We start from the raw sequence: 26,435 nt of genomic DNA on the forward strand, positions 1-26,435 counted from the left end.
ATTTTGATCTATTTACTGGTGCTTATTAAAACTTGGAGTCCTTCTTTACATCATGTGTTAGTATACTCCGTGCTTATATTTCGTCTCTTCATTTGTTACGACCTAGCCAATTCATACTTCGCGACGGCGTATTCTAAGGACTAAAATATAAAATTTTCCCGCGAATTGGTTTAAAATTTACATCATTATTATCACACTAATATAAGAAATTTTAATTTGTGTTTGTCCTTCAATAACGTCGTAATGGAGTTACAGTTTTTTGGACAGATATAATCAAAGACATTTAAGATGACATAGGCTACTATATCATCTTCCATTTATAGCAAAAATATTAAAGATTCTTTCCAGGCTACGTACATCATAATAGCTTTAAATAAAGCTGAAAATCGCAATTGCAAAAAAATTGCAATTTTTTATTTATTTAACTGGTTAAGTAAATAAATTGTTTAGGTTTATTTTAATGGCGTTATACCTATTATAGTGCAGTGTGCATATAGCTTAATGCGTAATAATGTGACTTGACCATTGTAGGTTGGTACGTGTTTAATTAGTGTGGGCAGAATTATGTAACAAGCGTATATCTTTTATGATCCGACCTTGAATTCTACACTTGATTCTTGTATTGAGACATTTTTATTGCCCCTTGTTAACATAAGCGATATCTAGTCTTTACTTCCTGTTTATTTCTGTTTCTATTTTCATTCCAACTTTAGTATAAGCATTTGATTGCTAATTAGTAGCTATTCAATTGTAATTAAGTATCTACTTTGTTGTCATCTTAAGTAGACTTCTGGATATAAGTATTTTGTAACTTTTTACAACTTGTTTGTGCCACTTGTATCCAGTAGCTTCTTGCGATTCGTTCTCTTCAGCACCTTAGGGCCCCAAAGTTTATTTAACCACTGTGGCACAGCAGTAAACCCCATGGTCTTAAAAGTGGGAGGTTCTAAATTAGTTTGAAAATTTATAGTTCCGAAATTGTAGCAGTTCTGGTCTGGTAGAATGCTTCAGCCAAATTATTACCCTACCGGCGATAGCATGCCTCCAAGCGACATAGTATTCTTGTACGATGTCGTATAGAAACCGTTCAGCGGTAGGGCTTTAACAAAACTACCATAAGCTTTTAGGTTAGCCCGCTTCCATCTTAGACTGCATTATCACGACTTATAATTACTTTCCAGCAAATAAACACAGTCTGTTATGCATTCACTTCTTCTAAGCTTAGAAGTTGATTTTCACCATCAGTTATCACCCTTCTTCTAATTTTTCTAGAAGTGGATTTTGAATATTTCACAAGTAAGCATATTATAATATTATGTAACTACTTACGAGAACATCACATTCAACGCGAACGAAGTCGCGAGTACCTAGCTAATTGCTAATAGGTAATTCATAATTGAAGATTTTTCTCACATTAACCAATTTAAAAGTTTCGGTCCATTCTTTTCTGTTATTTTGCAAAATATGCTTTAATAGGTATTTCTCAAGTTGCTTCAAGGTGATTATAATAATTAAGTGAGCCATTTTTTATCTCTTCATTAGGTTATTTCAAGTTTTTGCTGGCTGAGAATATTTGAAAGGTATTCTTTTTCATTTATTAAAAATTCTCATATACTTAGGTAGATATTAATACATCTCGTATTCATCAGTTTATATCTCGTTTATAATTTCGTCTCCTTAGTACGTTGAAAATCTTATTGGAGCCTTTTGTTTTTAAAATGTTTTCATTATTTTCAAATAAAACTATATTAGGTGGTTGGGTGATTTTGAGATGGGTAAAAACACGGTCGTCTCACCGACATGCTAATTTTAATATGTGTCGGAGTGCCCATATATTATGTAAAACTGAATGTATGAATTTTTTTTATTTTAATTATATTTTTTACTATTACAAATTACCCAAATCAAAATAGATTTTGGTAATTTGAAAATCAAATTTTAAAAACAGGGTGTTTCAGAGTTTTAAGTTTTCACGTCTGTCGACAGTTCCTAGTGTCTGCCAATTTTTTTCTTTTCTATACTTTTATTTTGATAAATTTCTTCCCCATACTTTTACTTTTACGTTTTCAAAATTCTGATCGAAGTTATGGGCATCGTCATCGGTCATGGACTAATATGTATATTGAATAATTTGAAATTAATTGTCCAATTAGTTAACGTCAATCAATTGGTAACTATATTACTGTCAATCGAGTTGGTAATAAAGCCTGCACCTGGAGTTTGGCTTAGGTAATTAATTTAAGAAAGTACCATGTAATAGGCTTATTATTTGAATAGTTATAAGTATATGAAATAGAAAATATCCGCAATAGATAAAGTATCTATGCAAGAATCACGTTGATCTGTTGCTGTGTTGTGGCGTAATTGAAGGACGAATCAACAAACAAACACTTTCGTATTTATAATAATATGAGAAGTGGATCTTACCAGACCTTTTACAGCGATTAATTGCGTCATCTGATGAAAAAGAGTTTTTGCGCAAAGTATCAGTATATTATTAATTAGATTCAGCTAAGTATAAAATTATAACATTTTCAAAAAATCCAATTATGTTAATATCGTATAATTACAATATAACCAACCTACCTTCGATAAAAATAAACAGGCGAAAGGTGTTTAATTAATATGAACGAAAATTGAATATAAATGTTTCCGGATTTCTGTTAACCAAGGCACCGGTGAAAGTGAAACGACGAGGTCAAACGCTCCTACGCTACTATGAAAGGTTGCATAAAAAGCACTGAAGGCAATTGAATTTCATTCCTTTCATCGATATTGTTATACTTATAGCGCTATTTCTTAGAGTGTAAAAAACTTGCACCGCCATCTAGCGGTGACGAAGATAACTAACACGTGAAAAGATGGATCGAGCGTCGAAATGTTAAACATATCCGCTAGAGAGCAGCCTTATTTAATATTATATTAATTTTAAACCAAAATATCTAGAATATTATCATCGTTTAGAAGTTAAAGGAAGAGCTAAATCATTTTATGCACTCAATAAAAAAAGATTCACTGAATTGCAACAATGCAAAACATCCCCTGGGAACTCTTTGATTTTCCGGGATGCAATCTGCGTCTCCAGGATGCAAGCTGTAGTCTGTACTAAGTAAATGATGCCCGCAACTTCTTCCATGTGGATTTAGGTTTTTAAAAATCTCGTGGAAAACTCTTTCATTTTCTGGGGCCCAAATTAGGCATTTAGGATTTAAGATGCCGCATTATTTTGTAGCTATGTACTTGAAAACAACCCCGTAGGTATGTATTCGTAGTATCAACCGACACGTCTCGATTCACACGGACAAAGGCAGGCGAGCCTGACACGCACCGCTGCGCCCGCGCCGCCCTGAAAATACCACATGATACAATGGCGTTTTCATGTGAAACTTTTCTAGATTTCTATACTATAATTAAGAGATTATGATATATATCTATACTAAATAATGCCCGCGACTTCTTCTGCGTGAATTCAGGTTTTAAAAATCCCGTATTCCATATTCTCACCAATAAAAAACTAAAGTAAATTCTTCTCACTAAACTATAATTACGAGTAGATACAATATACATTTACGCATGCAGAAGTTTATTATAATATTAATGTTAGGTATTCACAATTGGTCACAACGTCGAAAATAAAACAAAGAGTTTTGGAAGCTTCTACGAAGTGTAGATGTTTAGGTAGATATATTATTACCTATGTTGAAACAAGAGCCTCGATAATTTACACAAATATCCATATTTTTCTTTCCAACTACGTGTTAATGTCAATGACAAATCAATTTTTACAAATACCTATAATAGCTACACACAAGAAGAATAAAATGAAAGAAATAATTTTTGAAGACGAAAACAACTTTTGGTATCATTTTAACAATTTTAACCTACTACGAAGCTAAGGTGAAGGATACTTAAATATCTAGATTTTATGAAAATATACAGAAAACGTGACTATAGATTTTATTATCTCGATGAGATCACATGCTATAAAAGAAAATTTTTCTTTGTTCTGCATTGATTTCTTTACGACTCTCATTAGCATGCAATTCAATTAGTGTTAATCATTTGCATGGTATGCTAATTACATCAACTGATTTGCATTTATAAACAAACACTTGCATAGTTACGTTTGGGTACATCTAACTAACGAAGAATCTTCCAATAATATATTTTATCTTCATAAAAAGTATTGTAAGAGCTAAAATGCCATTTTGAATAAAAATAAAAGGTTAAAATAATATTCAATTCACTAGTTAACGTAATATTAAAAAGTTTTTTTTTAATTGAATCATTAGAAACTAGGTAGATTACACGAAGTAAGTTGTAAAACAAACACACCATTCAAAGGATACTATCTGCATATACAAAAATATTCAATTCTAACAAGGTCCTAATGCTATCAATGTAACTTGCAGTCTTGCAATTAAAATATGACTTTCAAGTAAAACCATGCAACAATGGAGAAACGCTTGCTAACAACAATGCCTTTGACTCTACTCTTGCTAAATGCAACGCTAAGAAGCGCCTGTTGATCGTCTTTTAAACGATCTTGCGTTACAACGCTAATAACTCGTTGCGATGCTTTATCGGGCCAAGGTCTTGTTGCGACAAACTTTCTAGCACTTGCTACTAAGACTTCAACCAAAAGAGCGCATTAACTTAGTTCATTTAAATTCGTCTCACCTTTTGACCTTTCTATTCGATTGGGTAATCCTTTTTCAATGGCCATTGTATCGCATCTCTACAAATCACGCTCCTGATACGATTCAATTTCAAACTAACCACTAGCGCTGATATTGAAACGTTTATCGCTTAAGGGGACGGTATATTCCAGGTATAATTTCAAATCTAGAGATGGCGATACACATTGTATCGGCATCTCTCTTAGACGCCCCTGAACCGGTTGCGCATCGCCACAGTGTAGATTATTGTTTTCACATCGCTCCTGCATTTAATCATTACGTCACCCCACTTCAGTGTTTACGATGGAGTAAAAAGTCAAGTTATGTATAAGTTTAAAATTCAAAGTTATAGTGATAAAAAATATTTATTATGAAATAATTAAAAATTTATTTAAAAAAATAAATCTGTAGGCATCATCAGAATCGATTACATTCACTGATAATAAAAAAAAAAACAATATTATAATGTACTTTTATTGTTTTGTCAACAACGAGAAATAATGAATGAGATCTATTTACAATCATGCTAATAGGTGTCTTTTTCAACCTGTATGCTTATTATAGTAGGAGATTTAACATTTCACCAACTTTCATAGAATGAGATCACACACACACACAGTAACATTAAATTAAAATGGGCCTAAATAACCTTGACTTAAGGTCCTAAATTCAACTACACCGATTTTAATTTCTGGTTCTGTCTGACTGGCTATACATGAATGGATTAATTTGAGCTATAAAACAAGGCGGTTAAGGTCTATTTTACGTTAACGTTCTCATTATAAACCCCTATCTGCCAGTTTTGGTCATTACTGTGGTGACCATTACATTTGGCCTTGAAAGAAGATACTTCACATGGATAAAAGATTATAGCATGGACAAGTCCAAGTTTCTGAAATTTTCACTTATTGATAATGATAATACTGTCATTCCTAATTACTTACATTTATAGGTAAATCTTATATTTTCTATATCTTATTGCTATTATAGATGCTGAGATTATAGAAATTACACTCAACTGAAATTCAATGAAAATATAGTTAGCACGGATATTATACAAGTAACTATTTATTGCATTTCACTAATTACCGAGATCGTATAATCCTATTTTTTCATATTATCAAATTGTTTACAGTAAAAAAATATCACACGCGCTAGGCGTGCAAAAACACCTGAAAGAGATTATATGCACCTGCAGCCATAACAAGATAACATTATAATATATTTCGTGTTGTATAAAAAGCTGTTTTGTTTATAATCCTTGTTTTTGTTTATTCAATATGGTTACAGTCAAACCGGCCCGCTCGGAGCTAATAGCCATAAAAGTTAACTAATTAGGTGAAATATTCCAAAAGAGCATAAGTAGGTATGTACACATTCAATACGCTAACTTAACTGTTTACGTTAAGGTTCAAAGTCAAAGCGCTGGAGAAATGTTTTTATATGATACTGAACAAAGTCAAGACAGAGATTAAAATATTTTATAGCTTTTTTGTTATATTCAGATTCTGGCCACTGATTCAAATTTTAAATTTGTAGTAATTATGTTCTCTAATTCAGAAGCTGAGCTCTTTTTCTGGATGCCTATCATTAGGCATCCAGAAAAAGAGGTCATTACCTTTTCGCTAAAAGACAATTTTACGTTGACTGACATGAAAGCAAAGTGCCTAGTAAGCCAATAGACAATTCAGCTCTAGCTGAATCTATGACATCAAAGCAGATTACCCAGTCAGCAGAGAGTGAACTTAGCTGTACGCCATAAAAACAGAATGCACAAGTAGCAAAACGTCTGGAATTGTGAATAGTCTGTATGATTAGAACACCTCATTAGCCAGACGTCAAATTACATAGTTGGATGACATAAACGCTGAATGAGATAGTATCTAAAACGTCTGGAAAAGTAAATAGTCTAAATGGTCTGTTGCTTGCTCCCTTTTTAATTTTTAACCAACTTCCAAAAAGAAGGTGGTTCTCAATTCAGCCTGTTTTTTTACCCCATTGCGGCAAAGCCTAAAGGAAGAGTTATGATTTTAGCAGTCTGTATATGTATGTGTGTGTGTTTGTATCCAGATTCTGTGTGTTCCACCGTAGCGCCGAAACTACTGGGCTGATTTTGATGAATGAGGTGTAAATCGATTTGTTGTAAAGATCCGGGTAACATAGGCTACATTTTATACGAAAAAAATTGACCTAACGGATGTAATATGAAAAAAAGTGGGGGTGAAAAGGTACTACAACTAACTAACAATTGTGCCAGGACTGGTCCTGATGGGATTTTGAAGTTTGAAAAGGTGCAGTTGGTTCTCTATATAACGAAGACCCGCACTAAGACAGGATTTTGAGAAATTTGATCTGTAAATTGACCAAATTATCATACAACAATACTACTTCTCACGAACCTATAAAAGCTACGAACAAACGATTTCAGTAGTTACATTTTATTACTGTTCTTACCTTTCGATTCAAAACAAGAAAAATTGATACACTGATTTGGCATTCCAAAACGAAGCAACTCTCGTCCTAATAACAATTTAATGTATTCTTTAAGAATAACTGCATAAGGTAAGTTTTACAACGAATATTTTAACATCGATATTTTAATGTTAGTATACGTGAGTGAGAACACAAAAGCCACAAAGATCCTTTGTATTGACAAAGGCAAACACAATAGGATCTTTCATTTCTTGTAAATTGAACTAATTTTATGAGAAAAAGTATTAAGTACGTATGAAATTTTGTTTTGCACATTTTCAACTTTTAAGCTGTGACAATAAGGTCTAAGTTGAAGGAATATTTAATAGTATGATTTATGACACTGCAATTTTAGGTCAAACTTATTATTGACTACTTAGTGACGTATATACATAAAAAAACCAGCCAAGTGCGAGTCAGACTCGCGCACCAAGTTTCCGTATCCGTACTCAGGTATTTTTCCGACATTTTGCAAGATAAATCAAAAACTATTATGCTTAAAAATAAATTAAAATCAGTTGTAGAATGTTCAGGTAAAACCCTTTTATATGATACCCTACTTGGTATAGTTATCTTACTTTGAAAATTGAAACACATTGTTTTTTAATGAACCCATAAATTCATTGTTTTTGCCAAATTTCATGATTCTAGGTCAACGGGAAGTACCCTATAGGTTTTCCTGACAGACACAACACACACGGACAAAACAGACTGACAGGCGGACAGATAGACAGACATACAGTTAGATAGACAGACAAACAGACAACAAATTGATCCTATAAGCGTTCCGCTTTTCTTTTTGAGGTACGGAACCCTAATAAATGATATCATTGCATAGCAAGTGAAGAAACTAAAAATTATAACACCTTGGATAAACATCTCGGACTTGAAAGTGGATGTCATTTTCATAATAATCATGATCATCATCATCATCATTATGAGCCCGTGGATGTCCACTGTTGGACATGGGCCTTCCCTAAAGAGCGCCAGCCGCTTTATATCATCAGTCCATCATGCTGGAGGACGTCCTACACTACGCTTGCTTATACGCGGTCTCCTCTCATCCTATTTTCATAATAATTAGTACTTTCCCCTAAAAACCTTTAAATTGATATCAATAAAGTTTTTTTTCCATCTTATCTTCTAATACTTATGCATTTTACAAGTTTGGTTTTTGATCTTTGAGCTACCGGGATAGAGCACTCAGATTAATTAATTTTTATTTTCAAATTATAAGTTCTGGTCTATAATGACCTAATATTAGCTTCACTACACTGCAATGTACTGTTTACTGCATTCTTTTTAAAATAATTACTTTTTTAATGTAATAAATGCACAATATAAACTTATCTTAAAATCTAGAAAAATCCTAATTAAAAATACTTTATAACATAGTACTGAATTTACTACTCTATGGCATTCTGTACAATTACAGTATGACAAAATGCTTATGAAACCCGAAACAGGTCCTGCCGCGCTGAGGCGACGGGTATGACTGACAAGATAACGTAATTACGGCCCATAACACTCAACAATAGGGTCGAAAATTCTTTGTACTCGCTCTGTACGCGATTTGAAGAGAATAAGCGAGGAAGCGTGAAATCAAATAATTTAGAATATAATTTGAAATATAGCACTTACTGTGAAATGATCGGACCGAATTATTTATTTGATTGTTTTACACCTATGGTGAAAGTTACGTCTTTAAGAGCTTTGTCATTAAAGAGAAAAACCCAAAAGTCTAAGGTTTTAGACCAAACTTCTGATTTTTTTTCTATCGAGGAAAGTTTGTCCAATCATGTTTTTATCGGACCAAATCCAAGGGGATATAATGAAAAATATTATATATTAATTTCAAATTTTTCGATCCATGCGTTCCTAACTTATTTCCATTTTAGTAAACTTTAGTATCGACGAAAACGGAGACCGCCGCGTTAACAGTTCACTGATTGCAACCTTGCCTTCCTTTACATCGGCCGTTTTCAGTCTGACATAGATCGAGACTAATGAACCGAAAACGTTATGGCGAGCCTTAGATTTGTATGATTTCACTTATTAGTACACAAAGTATCGTGTTAGAAAATGTTTAATCTCACGAATCTGTAATTCAGTTTCATTTGAAAACGAACGGAAAGAGGCACGCCAGTTGCGGATCTCAGCATTTATTTAGAACCTACTGTATGATAAACATGCGTTTTTACATGTTCACTAGCAAAGCCTGCAACAAAAATATTCGTCTCCTCTTGAGTATCCTTTACGATGTTCTTCTCCAAATATTTGAGGTACTCGTAGTCTGAACTTGACGGCTTTGTACAATATTTGTCATTTTCTGAGCTTCTATTAATTGATTTTTGTTTTGTCTCCAGTGCTGGAATGATGGGCGAGGGCCTGCTGACGCTCACATACGGCAAGCACCACGCCTGCATCCTGAACGAGGTGGGGGCGGCGTGGCGCGGCGCTCGCTACTCCGACCTGGTGTTGGTATGCGACGACGCCGTGCCTCTCGCTGCGCACCGCATTGTCATGGCGGCTGCTAGCCCTTTAATAAGGTAATTATCATCATTAAGTATCAGTATAAGTACCCTTATTCCACTATTCCTAGGTGATAGCCTAGTGGTTAAAACGTCCGGCCTCCTAGTCAGGGAATCCGGGGTAATATTAATTTTATTTTCGCAAAATGATCTGATGATGGTTAATGATCATTGATCAAGGAATGAGAACGAAAAAATATAGAAAATTTAAAATCTTCAATCTTTTTATAACCTTGTTTGCTATTATTTATATTATAAATGCTACTTTTTGCTAAAATATGTATATGTGTGTTTCAGAAAAATCCTTGACGATACACCATCAGTTGAAAATCCAGTCACAATTCACATGTCCGGCATTAACAGCACTCTCATGAGACATCTTCTTGTTTTCTTATACAGTGGCCAAGCGTATATCGAGGTTAGTTGAAAACAATTATTGTATGCAAGTCATACCGCATATATAAATAAATTTTCGTATATGGTATGTACCTAACTTAGATTGTGCTTAATTTTTCTTTTCTTATTTCAGTCTGGAGAAATCGATGACATGCAAGAACTGTTTGAACTCCTAGAAATAAAATCAGATGTATGGAAATCAACAAAAGAAAGGCAACAAGCAGAAGAAAGAAATAGATCTTGCGACCGTTTAAAAAACAAAAATCTTAAAACAGACATCAACAGTAATGAAAGCAGTAAACACGATGCACCGTCGGGGTCATCACACTCGGAAAGCGAAAGAGTCACACCTGGAGCAGGATATAGTAAAGATAAAGAACGAGATTCAGAATCATTGAGTATAAAAAAAGAAAACATGTCAACAAGCAGTAATGATGAAAGAGAAGATGATGATGCCGACGGCGAAAAAAGGGATAAAGAATGTGGACGAGTTTCAACACGCAGACGGAGTTCTTCAAACCCTGTTAATTTATCCTTAGCCAGAAATTCAGAAAACACGAGTAGCGAACATGATGACTCCCAGGATTTAGATGTCGAAACAGTAGCTGCTAAGGTAATTAAACTAATTTTTGATACACTTTACGAACTTTAATATAAACTTTAATATTAAGAAATTAACTATACCTTTTTTACTTTGCAGAACGTTGAAAGAAGACGATCAACATCTTCAAGTCAAGAGGATCAACCACAAGAAACAGTTTACAGAAGACAATTACTACTAAGCGACAGATTAGGTAGAACTATAGAACGAACAAAAAGGAAATCACACTATCTGGAACCGCCTGAACTTGATTTAAGAACCGTAAAATTTGAAGATTACGGGCATCTCAAACCACCCGATAATGAATTAATGGCTCTCGTTCAGACTTCACCTGAAAATTATGTTGTAACGCCTCATAGAAAAAGACGACCCGGTTTCCACAATTCGCCATCACAAAATCCGCCATTTGTGTCATTACCCCCAAGTTACTTGGAAGAGATGGCGCACTTGCGGTACGCGCAAGGACCAGGTATAGCTGCCGGAGTAGCTCGGCTCGGTGCATTACATCAGTTGAGCGCTTCAGCACCTCCATATTTACCAGAAAGAAGTGCCACACCTCCAGCTTCAGGGCATGACGACGCTTTAAAATATCGGCCTCCAAGTGCGGGTTCATGGGGGCCGTGGCTTTGTCAACCGACAATGGGCGGGGACGAAGCTCCATCGGCAGATCACGAGCAGGGCTCCAGCAAACAGGCGCCAGTCCGAGAGTACCGCTGTGAATATTGTGGAAAACAATTCGGCATGTCATGGAATCTCAAGACACATCTTCGAGTTCACACCGGAGAGAAACCATTCGCGTGTCGACTTTGCGTCGCCATGTTCAAACAGAAAGCGCATCTGCTGAAACATTTGTGTTCAGTGCACCGGAACGTCATATCCTCTAGCGAAAACGATGGACGAACTAATACACCTGGAAGGTTCAACTGTTGCTTCTGTCAGTTAACATTTGAAGCGCTACCAGAACTCATCCGACATCTTTCAGGACCACACAATAGTCTCCTTCTCAGTAAAAACTTGCACGAATGACGCCTGCCCTCGTGACGCGCGTGGACGCGTTCTATTGGACTTTGAAACTTCTCTCGTTTCGAGAGCTCAATTGTGATATGTGTTTTAAAAGGTTTAATATGATAAGTGTTAGTTGTAATAAGTACATTATCGCAGAGCGATACTCATAGTAAGGCATTCGCAGAAGAAGGTCACTGCGGGTGTGATGTAAATTTATAATTTAAAAATCACATGCCGAATGGGTCCAAATATTTATAATTTGTTTAAAAATTATAATCCGGGACCAACTCCTTCCGAGATAGTATTTATTTGAAAATGTATTTCATTAGCATAAATATTATTTAAAAGCCACCGACACATTAATTCCTTAAGCATAGAAAATAGATGCGATTGTCTTTGAGAAAAGTTGCGAAGTTTGTACAGCCTTTACTATAGGAACGTCACATGAACTACCTCCTAATTTAAATCAGAGTTTGATAAAACTACCGGTGACGCGGTTTTGCAGCATTGACTCTTTACTTTTTAACATTGAACACAAGTACACAGTCAATGTTTCTAGTCAGAATTGGAACTTAGAATTAAAAAATCATTGTGTTGTTCATTCACAACGAATACCTAAATTAACTGAAAATATTTATATCATCAAATTATTGGAGATTGAAGTTCCTAAGATTTAATTCTGTTAATCAAAATATAATAGACCATCATTAGATGTGCTTTAAAATAAATGCCCCTACATTCTGTTTTTTGGACCTTAATCAAATTAAATTCAGTAATATTGTATCTTTTGACTTTGTTCCAATTTATTGCCTGACTTTTCAAGGTTTCGCAGCTTTTCGGACATTTAAAATCTCATTATTAGTTTTTATTTCTTATGTAACTTCTAAAGTTAGAAAGAATGTGTTCGTAATATTAAATTTGTCTATGCCTTCATATTGTTCGTGCCGATTTATTTTCAAAGTGGATGAACACCAAAGATTTGTAAAGCATTGATGTTGTTTTGGTGTAATACAATTAAGAGAAATTATAGGGACCTGAAAGATTTCGATGTTAAACTTAACGTATGTAGGTACCAATTTAATAATCTCACGACTGTAATTAATTTTCTTAATATTATTATTTTCTTTTCTACAGACACTTCCGTAATTCCACTAAGAGCTGTTATACAAGCTTAAATACTATTTTTTGAATTTTTATACCTATCTTAGTATTAATTAAATGTCGTCTCGACATTACGTTCAAATTAAAATGTTTATCGTCTTTATCTGTACTTTAGGCTTTGTTTAAATCTTTGAAGCTTTCTTTAGAGCACACTAGTATTGTGGCCAGTTATTTTTAAACTGATATCGTAGTTAAACTGTATGGTTGGACTGTTTTCTTAAAGTTACAATTATTACTGTCATTCATTTATTTTTTCAATGTTAAAACCGAAAACCAAAAGTGATTCGCTGCTTTAATTTTAAACCAAAACATGTAAATTGTCTTATGTTTTGATAAAGGTTCGCGTCAAATTCTTAATTTTGGTTATGTTGTGAAGCAATAAGTAGTGCCTAAACGTCGCTTTCGTAATACTCATTTTCTACAAATGTTAGGTACCATTTGGTTAATGTCAACTTTATTTAGTTTCGGGCAATATTTGCAACGAGTCTTTGTACTTCAATAAAACTTAAGTTACCAGAAAATTGTTCAAAAACTTAGAATAATTGACAGAGTTGTCGAATCGCTTTAACGATTTCCTTTTGAATGTTACCTATCGTTATACCTGATATTTTTATTTTACGTTTTTTGTTTTTATTGACGTATTTTTGTAATTGGGGAACAACTTAATCTTAAGCATTGTGATTTTGATTGGTTAGATTATGTATGTGATAAATGTTTGTTTTTATTGTATAGGGCGCAAAGAGAACGCAGTCTTCCATCGCGTTTTCCATATTTTGTAAATCTATTTGTAAATAGTTAGACCTAAGTGATGCATGACAAAATCGTCCATGAAACCAATCGCTGCCGTTGATACGTAAAACGTCTACTCGAACAAACTTTCTATATTTTTACTGTCATTTGAATACTTCCATAGAAATAAGATTGTTGTGATATTCTGGCGTGCCGGAGATGCCTTAACAATGCAATTTATAGATAATTTATAACAGTCGAATGCTTCTTTTATTTCATTTTCAACACCAAGGCTTTCTTTAAATTTCTCCCTTTCAGTAATTTCCTTATTATTAGAAAATCATACATAGATATCTTTTTAATCATTAATAAATTCATAAAAAAAATTATATGACTTCAATTGTTTTCTGAAAAATAACCAATTAAATAAATGAAGCATTCGTCGTTTACCATAATGCAATCAAGAAGTTTCCGACTAAAATGACTTTGTTAGAATTTTAGGACATCCTCTATTTTGTACAGACTGCAAACCACAAGCAGCCCGCCCTAAAAGCCCGCCCACAAACCAAGGAACTATTACGTATACTGTTCTAAAACCGCGAATTATAACAACTAGATTTTTTCGTATATACGCTGTATTATTTAACAATGTTGAACTACTATCATACAAAACAGCCCCTCTAACAAAACACCACGAGTCATATTACTTCAATGCTCTCTCTCTCTCTCTCTCTCTATTCTACTGTATTTTAATCATGCATTTTACATTTTCTATCAACATTTCCCAAATTTTTGACGACCTCAGACCTCCACTTCGATTGTGACACTATTCAATTGTAAAAAAAAAATAGGTGTGGGCTTCAGCGAAACCGTACAACTTAGAAGAGGACCTAAAATTAAGTACATGATACATGCTTATTTTGTATCAAAATCGTGCGAATCGTCCAATTAAACTTATATGAGTAGGCACTTTTTTAGCCGAACATGTCACATTAATTACCCAGGGTCTGCTTATTTTTCTAAAAGCTATGTTGACTTTGCGTAAATCAGCCATAATTGTATAGTGATGATGATAATGATGATTGAGTTTTTTTATTTTTCCCACGGCAGTCGTAGGGAGCCGCTTGATTCAGGTGGTGTAAGACCGTGACGTGAGGAAGTCCCTACTGTAGACCTATGCCCTTCTGTGTACGTCTATTGGTTTACAATGATGATTCTCCCGTGGAACTTAGGGCTGCAACAGCAGTTTATCATGTTCTCCTCTCTTTGGCTACTGCCTTGACATAGTTTCACGAGAGTACCACTCTTTTAAAACCTTTGGACCTCCTCCGGTTGGTCAACCAGGTCACCATCGCTCGCTAGCATCGAGCGCCATTAAGTGAACAGTGTTTCCCTCTGTTCGTAAAATATATACCTGACCCACTCACCGCATCGCCTCAGAGCTATTTCCTTGTACACCGGGAGTTGGTCTTCCCACTAATTTTTATTCCTAATTATGTTGTTCCCAAAAATACGGAGAATCCTTGAGACACTTATTTAGGAAAACCTAGATTTTGTGAATTAACAATTTAGGTCTTCTACGTTTCACACCTACTCGTACATAAGAGGACCAAGGCGTACAGTCCACAGACCTTCATTCCTAATTTGTGTTAAACCAGAGAATTCTGAAAATAACTCTGAGACACTCTGTTAACTAAATTAACGATTAAGTTGTCTTCCACGTTTCCAAGTTTTGCAAGAGGCCCAAGGCAAATAAAGCTCTCTCTGTACTCTCTAGTAAAGACTAAAGCCCTCGTAGATTTAGTTTTACGTAATTAACTATCACCATTAAACCATATCATAAAAAATCAACTATTCACAATAAAAGGGTACACTAGGTATTTATTCAAATTGGGTAAACTTGCTAAAATTTGAATAAATGCTTTAAGTTAGAGCCAAAATTGTATGGAGATTTCAAACCCGTCTTTTTCCTGTAAGTAACCCCTACAAGTGTATGCACAATTTACATTGACTTCTTCAAAGTTGTTCAAACTTTAGAGCTGACTAAAAATTCTACATACAAATTGAGTAGGACCGCAAAAAATTTTTGGTTGAAAATATCGCACGATTTTGATGAAAAAAGTGATGTGTTGGCTTTGGCTATTGATGTAAATACGTAGTTTCTAAGCTAACGAGGAGAAAAGCTTAACTTAATTTTGTTGAACTTGAATATTGGTTTTCTCTGTTAATTGTAAAAAAGTATTTTTTAAGTTTTCACATAGTGTACAATTTTTTGTAGATATTGTTTAGTTTATTAACATTCTGTAAAAATGTGTTCTTACCCTAGTAAATTAAATAACGAGAATATTTTAGTTACACAAGCCGCCGTTTGTTTTCTTGATACCTTTTAGTTTAGTAAGAAAAAAAATATATTGTATAAAATTAATTCGAAAGTGTGTTTGTTTGTCGGTTTTTAGGGTTCCGTACCTCAAAAGGAAAAACGGAACCCTTATAGGATCACTTTGTTGTCTGTCTGTCTATCCGTCTGTCTGTCCGTCCGTCCGTCGTGTATGTCAAGAAAACCTATAGGGTACTTCCCGTTGACCTAGAATCATGGGCAGGTAGGTAGCCCTTATAGCACAAGTAAAGGAATAAATCCGAAAACCGTGAATTTGTGGTAACATCACAAAAAAAATTAAAATATGTTCATGAACAAATAATAATTAGACTTATTTTCAAAATAAGATACCTATAGTCTATACCAAGTGGGGTATCATTATGAAAGGGCTTTACCTTTGCACATTCTAAAACGGATTTATATTTATTTTAGTTAGTTAGTAGTTATACAATTAAGTAAGTATTCTTATCAAACCTCTTAGTATATCCAATCCAAGTATTATTTTTATGGTAGTTAATGTACAAAATAGAGTTAAATAGACATAGAAAAATTGAAGATAGCACTTATTACCATGTCTAAAACATTTGCTAATGTTACTTTATCAGGCACTTATTACACTGACAAATTAGAAAACCAGACTCTGATAGCAGTGGCATGTAAACGGTTCTAGGCCAGGGATTAGTAACGTGAGCCCCTTTTTACTGACAGACCAATAAGCTAGAAAAGTGAGCTATTTTGACTAGGTTTAGCAGTGCTTTTACGCCTCTATGTACTACAGGTCTTAACCAGTGTCACTGATGACTGACTAATAGACCTCTAAAATGCTTCTTGAAAATAGTTTTGCCTGTTTTCAAACAATTGGTTTATACCGATTTAATAAAATATCCATATTTTTCTTATTTGAGCGTTATTTCAATAGACATATCTAAGACTCTGTCAGGTAGATAGCTGAACTGTTTATCATGGAAATAGACAATATCATACTAAAAAATAACAAAGGTACGAATAAGTAGAGGTAGAATAGAATACATACTGTTATATATTTTTATACCTACTCACCTGCTTATTAGTTACAAAACTGATTGAAAAGAGAAACCGCCGAGATTCTTGCTGGTTTTTTTCAGTAGAGGCATTCCGAACTAGTGCTGCATTTGACGATTCAAAAATATAAGTAGTTATTTTTAAAAGTGCATTTGAATAAAACATCTTAATATTTCCATTTCTAACGAAGAGCTGTGTAGGTAGGTAGGTATAGATAACTATAGTTGTTACAATGAATTTAACTTATTACAATGTAGTTATAAGAATAGAAACTTATTAGTGTTTGAGCTAGTCAATCTTTGTAAAAACATCTTTTATATTAAGTAAATTTATATTTAGATAGAGACAATTAATCATTATGTTGATAAAAATAAGTTTTTAAAAATTTATTCGATACATCTCCCAAAATTGGCCCAGCTGGAAATCGAACCTGGAACCTCTATAATTGCGTCAATATACCTACGACATCAAAACTGGCAATAAATATTATCAATTCGCATAGTGAATTTGTTAATTTTTTTTTTGCGAAAAAACAAGTAACAAATTGACTAGGACCACTTTTTGTTTCATATACCTACAATGTAGATTCATATATGGTAAAGTATATAATATGTCCTATTAAAATATCTCCAACAACATTCACATAAAACCATCACAGCGCAAAAGTCTAATAAGCCTAACAAAAAGAGGTTAAGTAAACAACTTAACGGCTTTTACACACAATCGACTAAAACTAGACAATTTGTCTTATCTAAGCAGATTTTACGACAATTTTGATGTTGAAATTTATATAAAACTTACCATAATGATCGGCCATTTTACAACATAGTCCATACCCTACAGCTTTCAAAGACCGGCATGATTTTCAGTGATTTCGTAATCCTCTGCTGAATAGGCGATGTTAGCAAATACATACTTAATCGAACGTTTAAAAAAATCGCGCAAGTTTAAATAATGGAAATTGCTTCTTGATTAAATTGAGACTTCATTTACGAAGACGTCGCCTTTAGTACTTAAATTTTGTCTATACCTATCAATTTAAAGAGACGTAAAGTTAGTGACTATGTAGATATAACAGACAGCAAAGTGATCCTATAAGGGTTCCGTTATTCATTTTGAAGTACGGAACCCTAAAAATGAACGAAGTCACTGACAACGATCCATGAACTATATGAACCCACCTACCTACCTAAGATATAGAACTCGCTGTGCCAGCTTTGCTTGTCTTGAGTCTTACGATGTGCACACACTAGGTTTAAAAATAGATAGGAAAGATAGAAAATAAAAAGGTCGCCTGGAATGAAACCGGTAAAGGCAGATGGCTCGGATCTTTTTGCAGCGATCTATGGGCCTGCATGGGAACATTCCGAAACTTTACTTACTCTTTAGGTACAATGAGTATGTATATATAATATATATATCTCTTTATTCTTGCAGCAGTTGATGCAATAATAAAAGTTTTCCGCTAAGACAAAATACATTACAATATACATTAATAAATAATAATTATTATTAAGTGTTTAAGTATTTTGTAATAGTATGAGAGTTTCTTTCACATAGCCATCCATACTAATATTACAAATATGAAAGTGTGTCTGTCTGTCTGTCTGCCATGTTTTCACGGCCCAACAGTGTAACCGATTCTGAGGTACAGGGTTTGCTTATATCCCGGGGACGGACATAGGCTACTTTTTTACCCGGAAAATCAAATAGTTCCCACGGGATTTATAAAAGTCTAAGTCCACGCGGACGAAGTCCCGGGCATCCTCTAGTATTATTATAAATTCAGAAATCTCGGAGATTTCGGTGTACATAGGTAGAAAAACACAACTCCCTTTTTGAAAGTCGGTTAAAAAAGTAGCCTATGTTACTCCCTGGTCAATTCTCTACTTGTCTGTGAAAATCCCGTCAAAATCGGTTCAGCCATTCCGAAGATTAGCCTTTCCTACAGACAGACAGACAGACAGACAAAAATTTTAAAAACGTGTGATTCAGTGTTGGTATCGTTCATATAACCATATGAGCTTAACATGAGGTAGCTATTTCGAAATTACAGACAGACACTCCAATTTTATTTATTAGTATAGATTAGTATAGATATGCAAAACTTGCTTGATTATTAGTTTGTTGATTTGTCCTTGAATTACAATCAAAACAAATCGCAATGAAGCAACGAATCAACGTAATTTTTTGCATGGGTCTACAGAGTAGCATAGGCTATTTATTATCCCAGAAAATCAAAGAATTCCCACGCAATTTTTTAAAGCATCCACGCGGACGACATCGCCGGCTAATACATTAAACTAAAGATAGAATAGAAAATTTTTAACAAAGTTTCTCCAAGTGCTTTCGAATCGTCAAGTTGGACATATTGCAGGTCTCTTGTAGGGGCTCCCTGTGACTCGTTTGCTGTTGTCTATCCACCTAGGGGAGGGTCTTCCAAGGTCTTTCCGGTTCAAGGTTGGCACCTAGGGACCCCAATATCTATCAGTAAATATTTTGAACTGTGTGCCCTGCCCATTGGCACTTCAGCAACACGATTTTTGTCATACTCATGTCCATTTTTTAACCCCCGACCCAAAAATAGGGATGTTAGAAGTTTGACGTATGTATCTGTGTATCTGTATGTGGCATCGTAGCTCCTAAACTAATGAACCGATGTTAATTTAGTTTTTTTTTGTTTGAAAGGTGGCTTGATCGAGAGTGTTCTTAGCTATAATCCAAGAAAATCGGTTCAGCCGTTTGAAAGTTATCAGCTCTTTTCTAGTTACTGTGACCTTCACTTGTCGGGGCTGTTATAAATTTTTAATATACACTTTTTAGACCATCTTGTTGAGAAACTCTACTAAAGTCATTGAGCATTGTATTTAAATCTTTCAGAGTCTGCAATGTCATGGCAAATCAAAGGTGAGTAAACCTACTCGTTGAAAAAATAATGTACTAAACTTAGGTAATGATAATAATCATTCAAAACCCGTGACTGACGCTCTGCTCACGCATGCTTACACTATCTAAAACTGTTGATGTCATTTTCTGAATTGAAAAGGCACCTTTTGTGGCATCCAAGGCTTTTGCGCCGCCAGACTTTTTAGGTCCTAGAAGGCAAAAATATAGTATTTTCATCGAATCCTTCCCCTAATTAGCTCCCGTAAGATAGCCTTTATTACTCCTTAAATGTAGGTAGCTAATATATATATATACAATATACCTGCTAATTGTAAAATCGAACAAGAAAGTAAAACCTAGCATAATAATACTTAGATATTTGCCAAGAGAAAATTCTCGGTTCAAACAAAAAGCCCGAGGCACTATTCTTAGACAGGTAAACAAAAACTGGACGATACAACAACGACATCCAGTCTACGACCGCGCAAAAAGGACAATGCCGTAATTACCACCATAACCACATGAGCATAACAAGGCTCGTTGCTAAATTCATTACGGCATATTATAAATCGACATAGATACACTGTTTTCTAGAAATGTAACGCCGAAAGTGACTATTTTCTTACTGGTACAAGAATCACTTCGGTCACTTTTCAGCATTACATTTTCATACACCCGTTACAGGACACCAAAGGACTAAACAAGTGTAAATTAAAAATTTATAACACCCCCGACAAGTAATGGTTACAGTAACTAGAAAAGAGCTGATAACTTTCTAACGGCTGAACCGATTTTCTTCGATTATAGCTAAGAACACTCTCGATTAAGCCACCTTTCAAACAAAAAACTAAATTAAACTCGGTTCATTCGTTTAGAAGCTACGATACCACAGACAGATACACAGATACACACGTCAAACTTATAACACCCCTCCTTTTGGGTCGGGGGTTAAAAAGACACTGAGAGCCCAGGCAGATTTTGAAGTACTTACTGAAAATTCATGTGACAAATTCAAGCGAATCAGTCACCTCAAAGCTCAAAGAAATGCTAATAAGTCAACATATATCATGGCAACCTCTGCAGATTTCATCACAATGTCTTCAAACAAATGGAGCAAAATAAATATAAAATCATCCTTTTTTTTAATTCTTCACTAAAAGCGCCGAATAATTTAGCTATAAGTTTAGAAATGCTGTATAATTGGTCAGAGGATTGGGTCTATAAAACAGGCTCCAGGCAAGCACGTCACCATCCCAAACATCATGTTTCGTCGATAAGATAGTGATTTACGGATACTCGTTGCGAATTATCACACTTTTCGTGAAGAATACGAGCCGTACATCGTAATATAATGATGCACTGTCCTGTGCCCATGCCTGGCAATGTCTGTAAAAACTGCAGCTATTATTGCATATCTACATTTCCAATATCAACGATGGGATAATATAAATCAGCCTAGAAATACATTAGAGCCCTCCAGACCGGTTCACGGGGAGGGTATATAAACGAGGGTAGGGACATGGGACATCATTCCCGTCACAGCCCTTGCTCCTGTCTGATCTTCAAGATGCTGAGGCTCTCGGTACTGCTTCTGGTCGCGACTGCGTCGGCGCAGATCCCTTCGCTAGGATGGTGTCCAGACTATCAGGTGAGTTTTTCACTGATCTCTATTTAAACTCAAAAAAATCATGCATTCAATTACTATCCAATATTTAATTACCACTTTTTAAAAGTCAAAATGATATTTTCATTGTATTTTACCTAATTGTACCAAGCGTGCCCTGGTCAAAAAGGAAGCCCAAAACAAACTACAAAATAATATTTGGGACCTTAATTTTACTAAGGTCCTATTTATGAGTAGATTAGATTGTATTGGCAGAATTAGAATTTGAACTTTTGGACTTTCAATTTTCTTTGCAAAATAGGACAGCTCGATTTTAGTAGGAGTAAGGATTTGGTTAACTTTTTAGTTTTGTATGTAGAATTATCTTGGTATTTTAAATTACTTGTTTATTTCATGCTCAATATTTGCTGTGACTACCTTTAGTTTTAGTTTATCTAAAATTTATTTATTGCAAAAGTACAAAGACTTTAAAAATATTAAAAATTGTTCTTTATTATGACTAATAATATTTTCTTCACATTTCGGAAAATTGAAGAAACATTATTATGGTCAGTAGGTACATAAATTCTTCAATTTTCAGGGTCTCTTATATTCTTAATAATAATCAATTGGTTACTTCATTTTAACGACCTTTCAAATACGTACTAAAAAACTAACAACAATATAATAATACATATTATTTTACATTCGAAAAAGTTACATAAATTAACATAATATTATTATTCGATCATATTAGCCACCCAATTACTCTTGACCTTAAACTATGCATCAGGACTTGCACTTTTACTTATGTAAGTAGTTGCCATAACTACAGACCGCGACCGGTTGGCGGGTTGATGACATTGGAGCTTGTGCTTACGTTCATCCAACTTTCGGTTTCCATCGACACATCCTTTGTCGTCATACTGTTATTATATCTGTTCACTTTTTATATTAAACGGCAACTTTATACATATTACAATAAAACTTAAAGCTAACCTTATTTAATTACTGTACAAATCATGCCCACGTGGAATGGTGCCAAGAATACTGGCTGCATTTCCACGCTGGACAGCCAGGCTGATCCGTACTTTATTATAATAAATGTACTTCGTAAATATTATGCGGTCAGTCTTTCCCTATTTTGCAGTTATTTACATTTGCTTTTAATTTTTTTCTCATGAAAATTTCTTGGCTGTTTCCCTCATTATATTTTATGCCTAGGTATATCAAGACGTTTTTATAATTATTATTATCCCTTAGAATCCTTAGCGTTATCCAGCATGATCTCGGCATTTAACCAGGTCTAATAATTTATCGTTGTCAATATCTTTTTTCAACCGATAGGTATACGTTCACAGCTGAACATAGTTCTCCTGGAAGTTTTGATCACCCATCCAGTTACCCACTTGTTTAACCAGCGTGATCGACTGATGTTCGCTATCACAACTAGGCCATACGTCTTTTACCCAAACCAATTATTTCCATCAGCGTGTTTGCGTCCACTGCTGAGCATAGGCCTTCCAAGAACGCGCCACCAAACACGGTCCTCCACCTTCCTCATACACCCGCTTCCCGCCACCTTCTACAGTTCATCGGACCAGCGGGTTGGAGGTCGTCCTACACTACTCTTAACGATACGTGGTCTCCACTCCAGAACTCATCTGACATGACCTGCCCATGCCAGTTCAGCTTACTAAACCAAATATACCTACTAGTAATTTCTTTTGTCCTGCAGCCGATGGCGAACTTCAACGTGAACCGTTTTCTGGGCACGTGGTATGAAGCTGAGCGCTTCTTCACGGTCTCCGAGCTTGGCTCCCGCTGCGTCACCACGAAGTACGAGAGCACTCCTGAGGGCAGGATACTCGTCAACAATGAGATCACCAACGCCTTGTAAGCATTACATTTGTTAGCCAACTCAAAGTTTACTTCAAGCTAAGCAAGTACCTAGCTATTCTGCATAGCATAGCATCCTCAAGGAGCTTCTGTCAGAAGGTATATCTGCCTAATTTGTAACCTACGGTGAATGTGTGATATATGCCTATATCCATTTCTAGGATACAAACTATCTCTGTACCTACCTCATTATAAATAGATGAGCTGTAAAAAGCTAGCAGATAAATAGACATACTTTCGCAATGGATAATTATGTAGGTATCAATCAATAAAAAAGTCCTGACTCACTGACTGATCCGTCAACGCCCAGCCGGGCCTAACATTTGGACCTAGAAAATTGTTATTTCGCACAGATCTTCCTTTTATAATGTAGACCAAGATAAAAGCTGGATTTTTTGAAATTCCCTCAGAATAAGGAATAAAAAGAATTTATATTTTCGGCTAGCGAAACCACGGGCGGTTGCTTGCATTATCTAAGATATGTTTTTTTTATCTAGAACCGGATTGAAGCGTGTGATGGGAGGATCCCTCCAAATGATCGGAAGGGAGGGCGAAGGCCGCTTAATCATCAAGTACTCCACGCTGCCGAATTCCTACGACAATGAGTATAGCATCCTCGACACTGACTACGAGAGTTATGCCGTCATGTGGTCTTGCAGCGGTATTGGACCTGTACATATCCGTAAGTGTACTTACTAATGACCCGAAAAAGTTTTTGGCCTCTGAACTCTAACACTAGTACCTGCCACCCATGCTCTTTGCGCCAATCTATTCTTTAGGACTTGTCTATAAGTGTCCCAGTCAGCAGAAGTTTGCTTTAGACCAGTAATTTCTCGTATGTACGAAAATGGTTTTATTAAAATAATGGTTTGTAAAAACAGATGGCTTCAAAATATTAAATAAGTATTTTCAAGGACTTATCGTCACTCTTATTAAAGATAGCCTCTTACCCAGCATATCTTATTTACTTGATCGTGTTTTTCTTTGCCAGAAAACGCCTGGATCCTAACCAGAGACAGGCTAGCTCCACCTATGGTTATGCAGTTCGCTTACGGTGTTCTTGACCGCTACCACATCAGCCGGACCTTCTTCGTGAAGACCAACCAGGCTGACTGCAACGTCCTGCCAAGCCCAGCTGCTGACCCCTTGAGTGTCAAGACTGAAGACATCATCGATGCCAAGAATGCTCCCATTGCAAGCGCTGATATAATTGATGTTGAAGAGAAATCCAAGCCTGTTGTGGTAACAATTGATACTTATGTTTTTAATTTATAAATACCCTGAGTAGGTAAGATAGGTACTTATAGATTCAAAGTTTAAAATAAAGTAAACGCCTTCTTCTATGATATTATTAATCTTTTGCGTTATCTAAAAACCCTAATTATAAAGTTAGATAGAATTTGTCTGACATCTGAAGTATTCGCCGATAAAGAAATAAGAATGTCTATCTTCAATATCTTCAAAAATATAAAGCTTATTTAATAGGTTATAGTATACCTATTCGGACTCACACCAGTTGAAGGAAGTTTAAAGGCGCTTTGTATTAAGTACATTAATGTGTACCATTTTTCTTTAATAGCTCATCCTTTGCCCTAGATCTTTCTGTAATTATTATTAATAAATATGTCTATTTTTACAGAAGAAAGAGGTACCCGTCCCTGAGAACCCACAAGTGCGTTCAGCTCTTGCCGAGATAACCGAAGAAGCCAAGCCTATAGAGATCGCCAACTTGATTATTGAAAAGAAAGACGAGAAGATGAAAATCGAAAAACCGGAAGAAATGAAAATCGAAAAACCCGAGAAACCCGAAATGGAGAAAATGCCAGCGGAAAAATCTATCCCAAAATAAGTTATATCAGGGCCGTGTCATAAGTGATAGTTAAGGCCATGACGCTCACGTGTGATGGGATTTTTGGCTTTCCGCTTATGACATCGGCAAATCCGTGGCCCTGGGTTTAGCAATAAAAAACGTGTCCACTCGTCTAAATGGCTATTTGATTTTCTATCTAAATGTTGGGCTATTGTACCAAATACTTCTTGAATAAGATGCGTGATGAATGATATTTTGTGAACCACTTAGTAATAGATAGGTACGTAAATAGTCAATGAAATTGATAGAAATTTTTGCAAACGTTGGAGTAAATAAATTTTTAAAAATATTAATGGTTTTTCTTGTTCATACATACTATTAGGATATATAAAATTATGTTCTCGGGTTCGCCCGCGTGATAGTGATCATTTCTGAAAATCCTTTCTTAGTGGTGAGTACCTGCAGTCTTACATCAAGTCATAAAAATAATGAAGTATTAAGACTTAAAAGTCATTGCAAAATAGTTGCAAGCAAAGTCAAGTCAATTTTTTATAGCTAGAAATATGATAAAAAAGAATATATTGTTAAATAATTTTTAAATTAAAATCTAGCAAAAGGATCGGGTCTGATTGTATTGGTCAGGCTGTTACTGAGCACCCACTCCCGGCCGCTATCCCACTACTGCCCGATACGGGGACTTTTGGCTGCTGGGTTTCCCCCCTGGCCCGGTTCGCCCCTCCTTAGTTAACCTGCACCCCCCAGACTCCTCCGGGGGGTCCATATTAATACCAGGCTTAGTGTGGACGTCCGGTCAACATGGGCCACACAGCACCAGGACTCCCGACCTCAAACCATCCTCCGAACCAGACCTCCGAGTAGCCGGATTACAGGAGACGCCACGCTCCCAGTCGAGTGTTCAGTTGAATTTATTCAACTAACTTTTCTGAGAATACTGTATTCAAATCCTAACTAGTATCAACTTTAAAAAAATTCTAAACCATTGTTATTTTTATTTTTGTCTCAAAATTTTGTGATCATTAATAATGACCTATATATAAGCATTAATAGTTCTTGTAAAAATATAAACTAGAACGACGCCTTAATTTTAATAAGAACTACACCATCTATACATGAAGCACAGAACTTCGCCAAGGTTTAGTATGTAACACTGAGCTTCACAAAACCAGAAGCAGATGGCGCCTATTAAATTGTTAGCAAACCCGAAACGTTACCAAGTTCATGTGG

At 35.2% G+C, this 26,435-nt stretch overlaps 2 protein-coding genes across 4 annotated transcripts in view; both read left to right on the forward strand.

Annotated features, from left to right (window-relative positions):
* The window catches only part of LOC123874166 (transcription factor Ken), a 65,983-nt gene extending 50,049 nt beyond the window's left edge, over nt 1-15,934 (forward strand). For all 3 annotated transcript variants that reach the window (XM_045919408.1, XM_045919399.1, XM_045919392.1), the window contains exons 2-5: nt 9,518-9,700; nt 9,980-10,100; nt 10,212-10,691; nt 10,779-15,934. In XM_045919408.1, the coding sequence (XP_045775364.1) occupies nt 9,525-9,700; nt 9,980-10,100; nt 10,212-10,691; nt 10,779-11,705 (1,704 nt within the window). In that variant the 5' untranslated portion in view covers nt 9,518-9,524 and the 3' untranslated portion in view covers nt 11,706-15,934. The remainder of the gene's footprint in view (nt 1-9,517; nt 9,701-9,979; nt 10,101-10,211; nt 10,692-10,778) is intronic.
* Nucleotides 15,935-21,240: 5,306 nt separating this feature from the next.
* LOC123874188 (apolipoprotein D-like) lies at nt 21,241-25,539 on the forward strand. Its single transcript, XM_045919434.1, has 5 exons — nt 21,241-21,526; nt 23,220-23,377; nt 23,878-24,062; nt 24,372-24,622; nt 25,020-25,539. The coding sequence occupies exons 1-5, from the start codon at nt 21,398-21,400 to the stop codon at nt 25,227-25,229; spliced, it is 933 nt and encodes a 310-aa protein (XP_045775390.1). The 5' UTR covers nt 21,241-21,397; the 3' UTR covers nt 25,230-25,539.
* The last annotated feature ends 896 nt before the right edge of the window (nt 25,540-26,435 follow it).

This window comes from Maniola jurtina, chromosome 2 (genome assembly GCF_905333055.1).
Source record: "Maniola jurtina chromosome 2, ilManJurt1.1, whole genome shotgun sequence".
NCBI classification, from domain to species: domain Eukaryota; kingdom Metazoa; phylum Arthropoda; class Insecta; order Lepidoptera; family Nymphalidae; genus Maniola; species Maniola jurtina.

Excerpts from the sequence above, each read along its gene's own strand:
- LOC123874188 (XM_045919434.1), top strand. The coding sequence starts at position 21,398 with ATGGGACATCATTCCCGTCACAGCCCTTGCTCCTGTCTGATCTTCAAG. Across the intron at positions 21,527-23,219 it reads GATGGTGTCCAGACTATCAG|CCGATGGCGAACTTCAACGT; the intron begins GTGAGTTTTTCA and ends TTTGTCCTGCAG. Across the intron at positions 23,378-23,877 it reads AATGAGATCACCAACGCCTT|AACCGGATTGAAGCGTGTGA; the intron begins GTAAGCATTACA and ends TTTTTTATCTAG.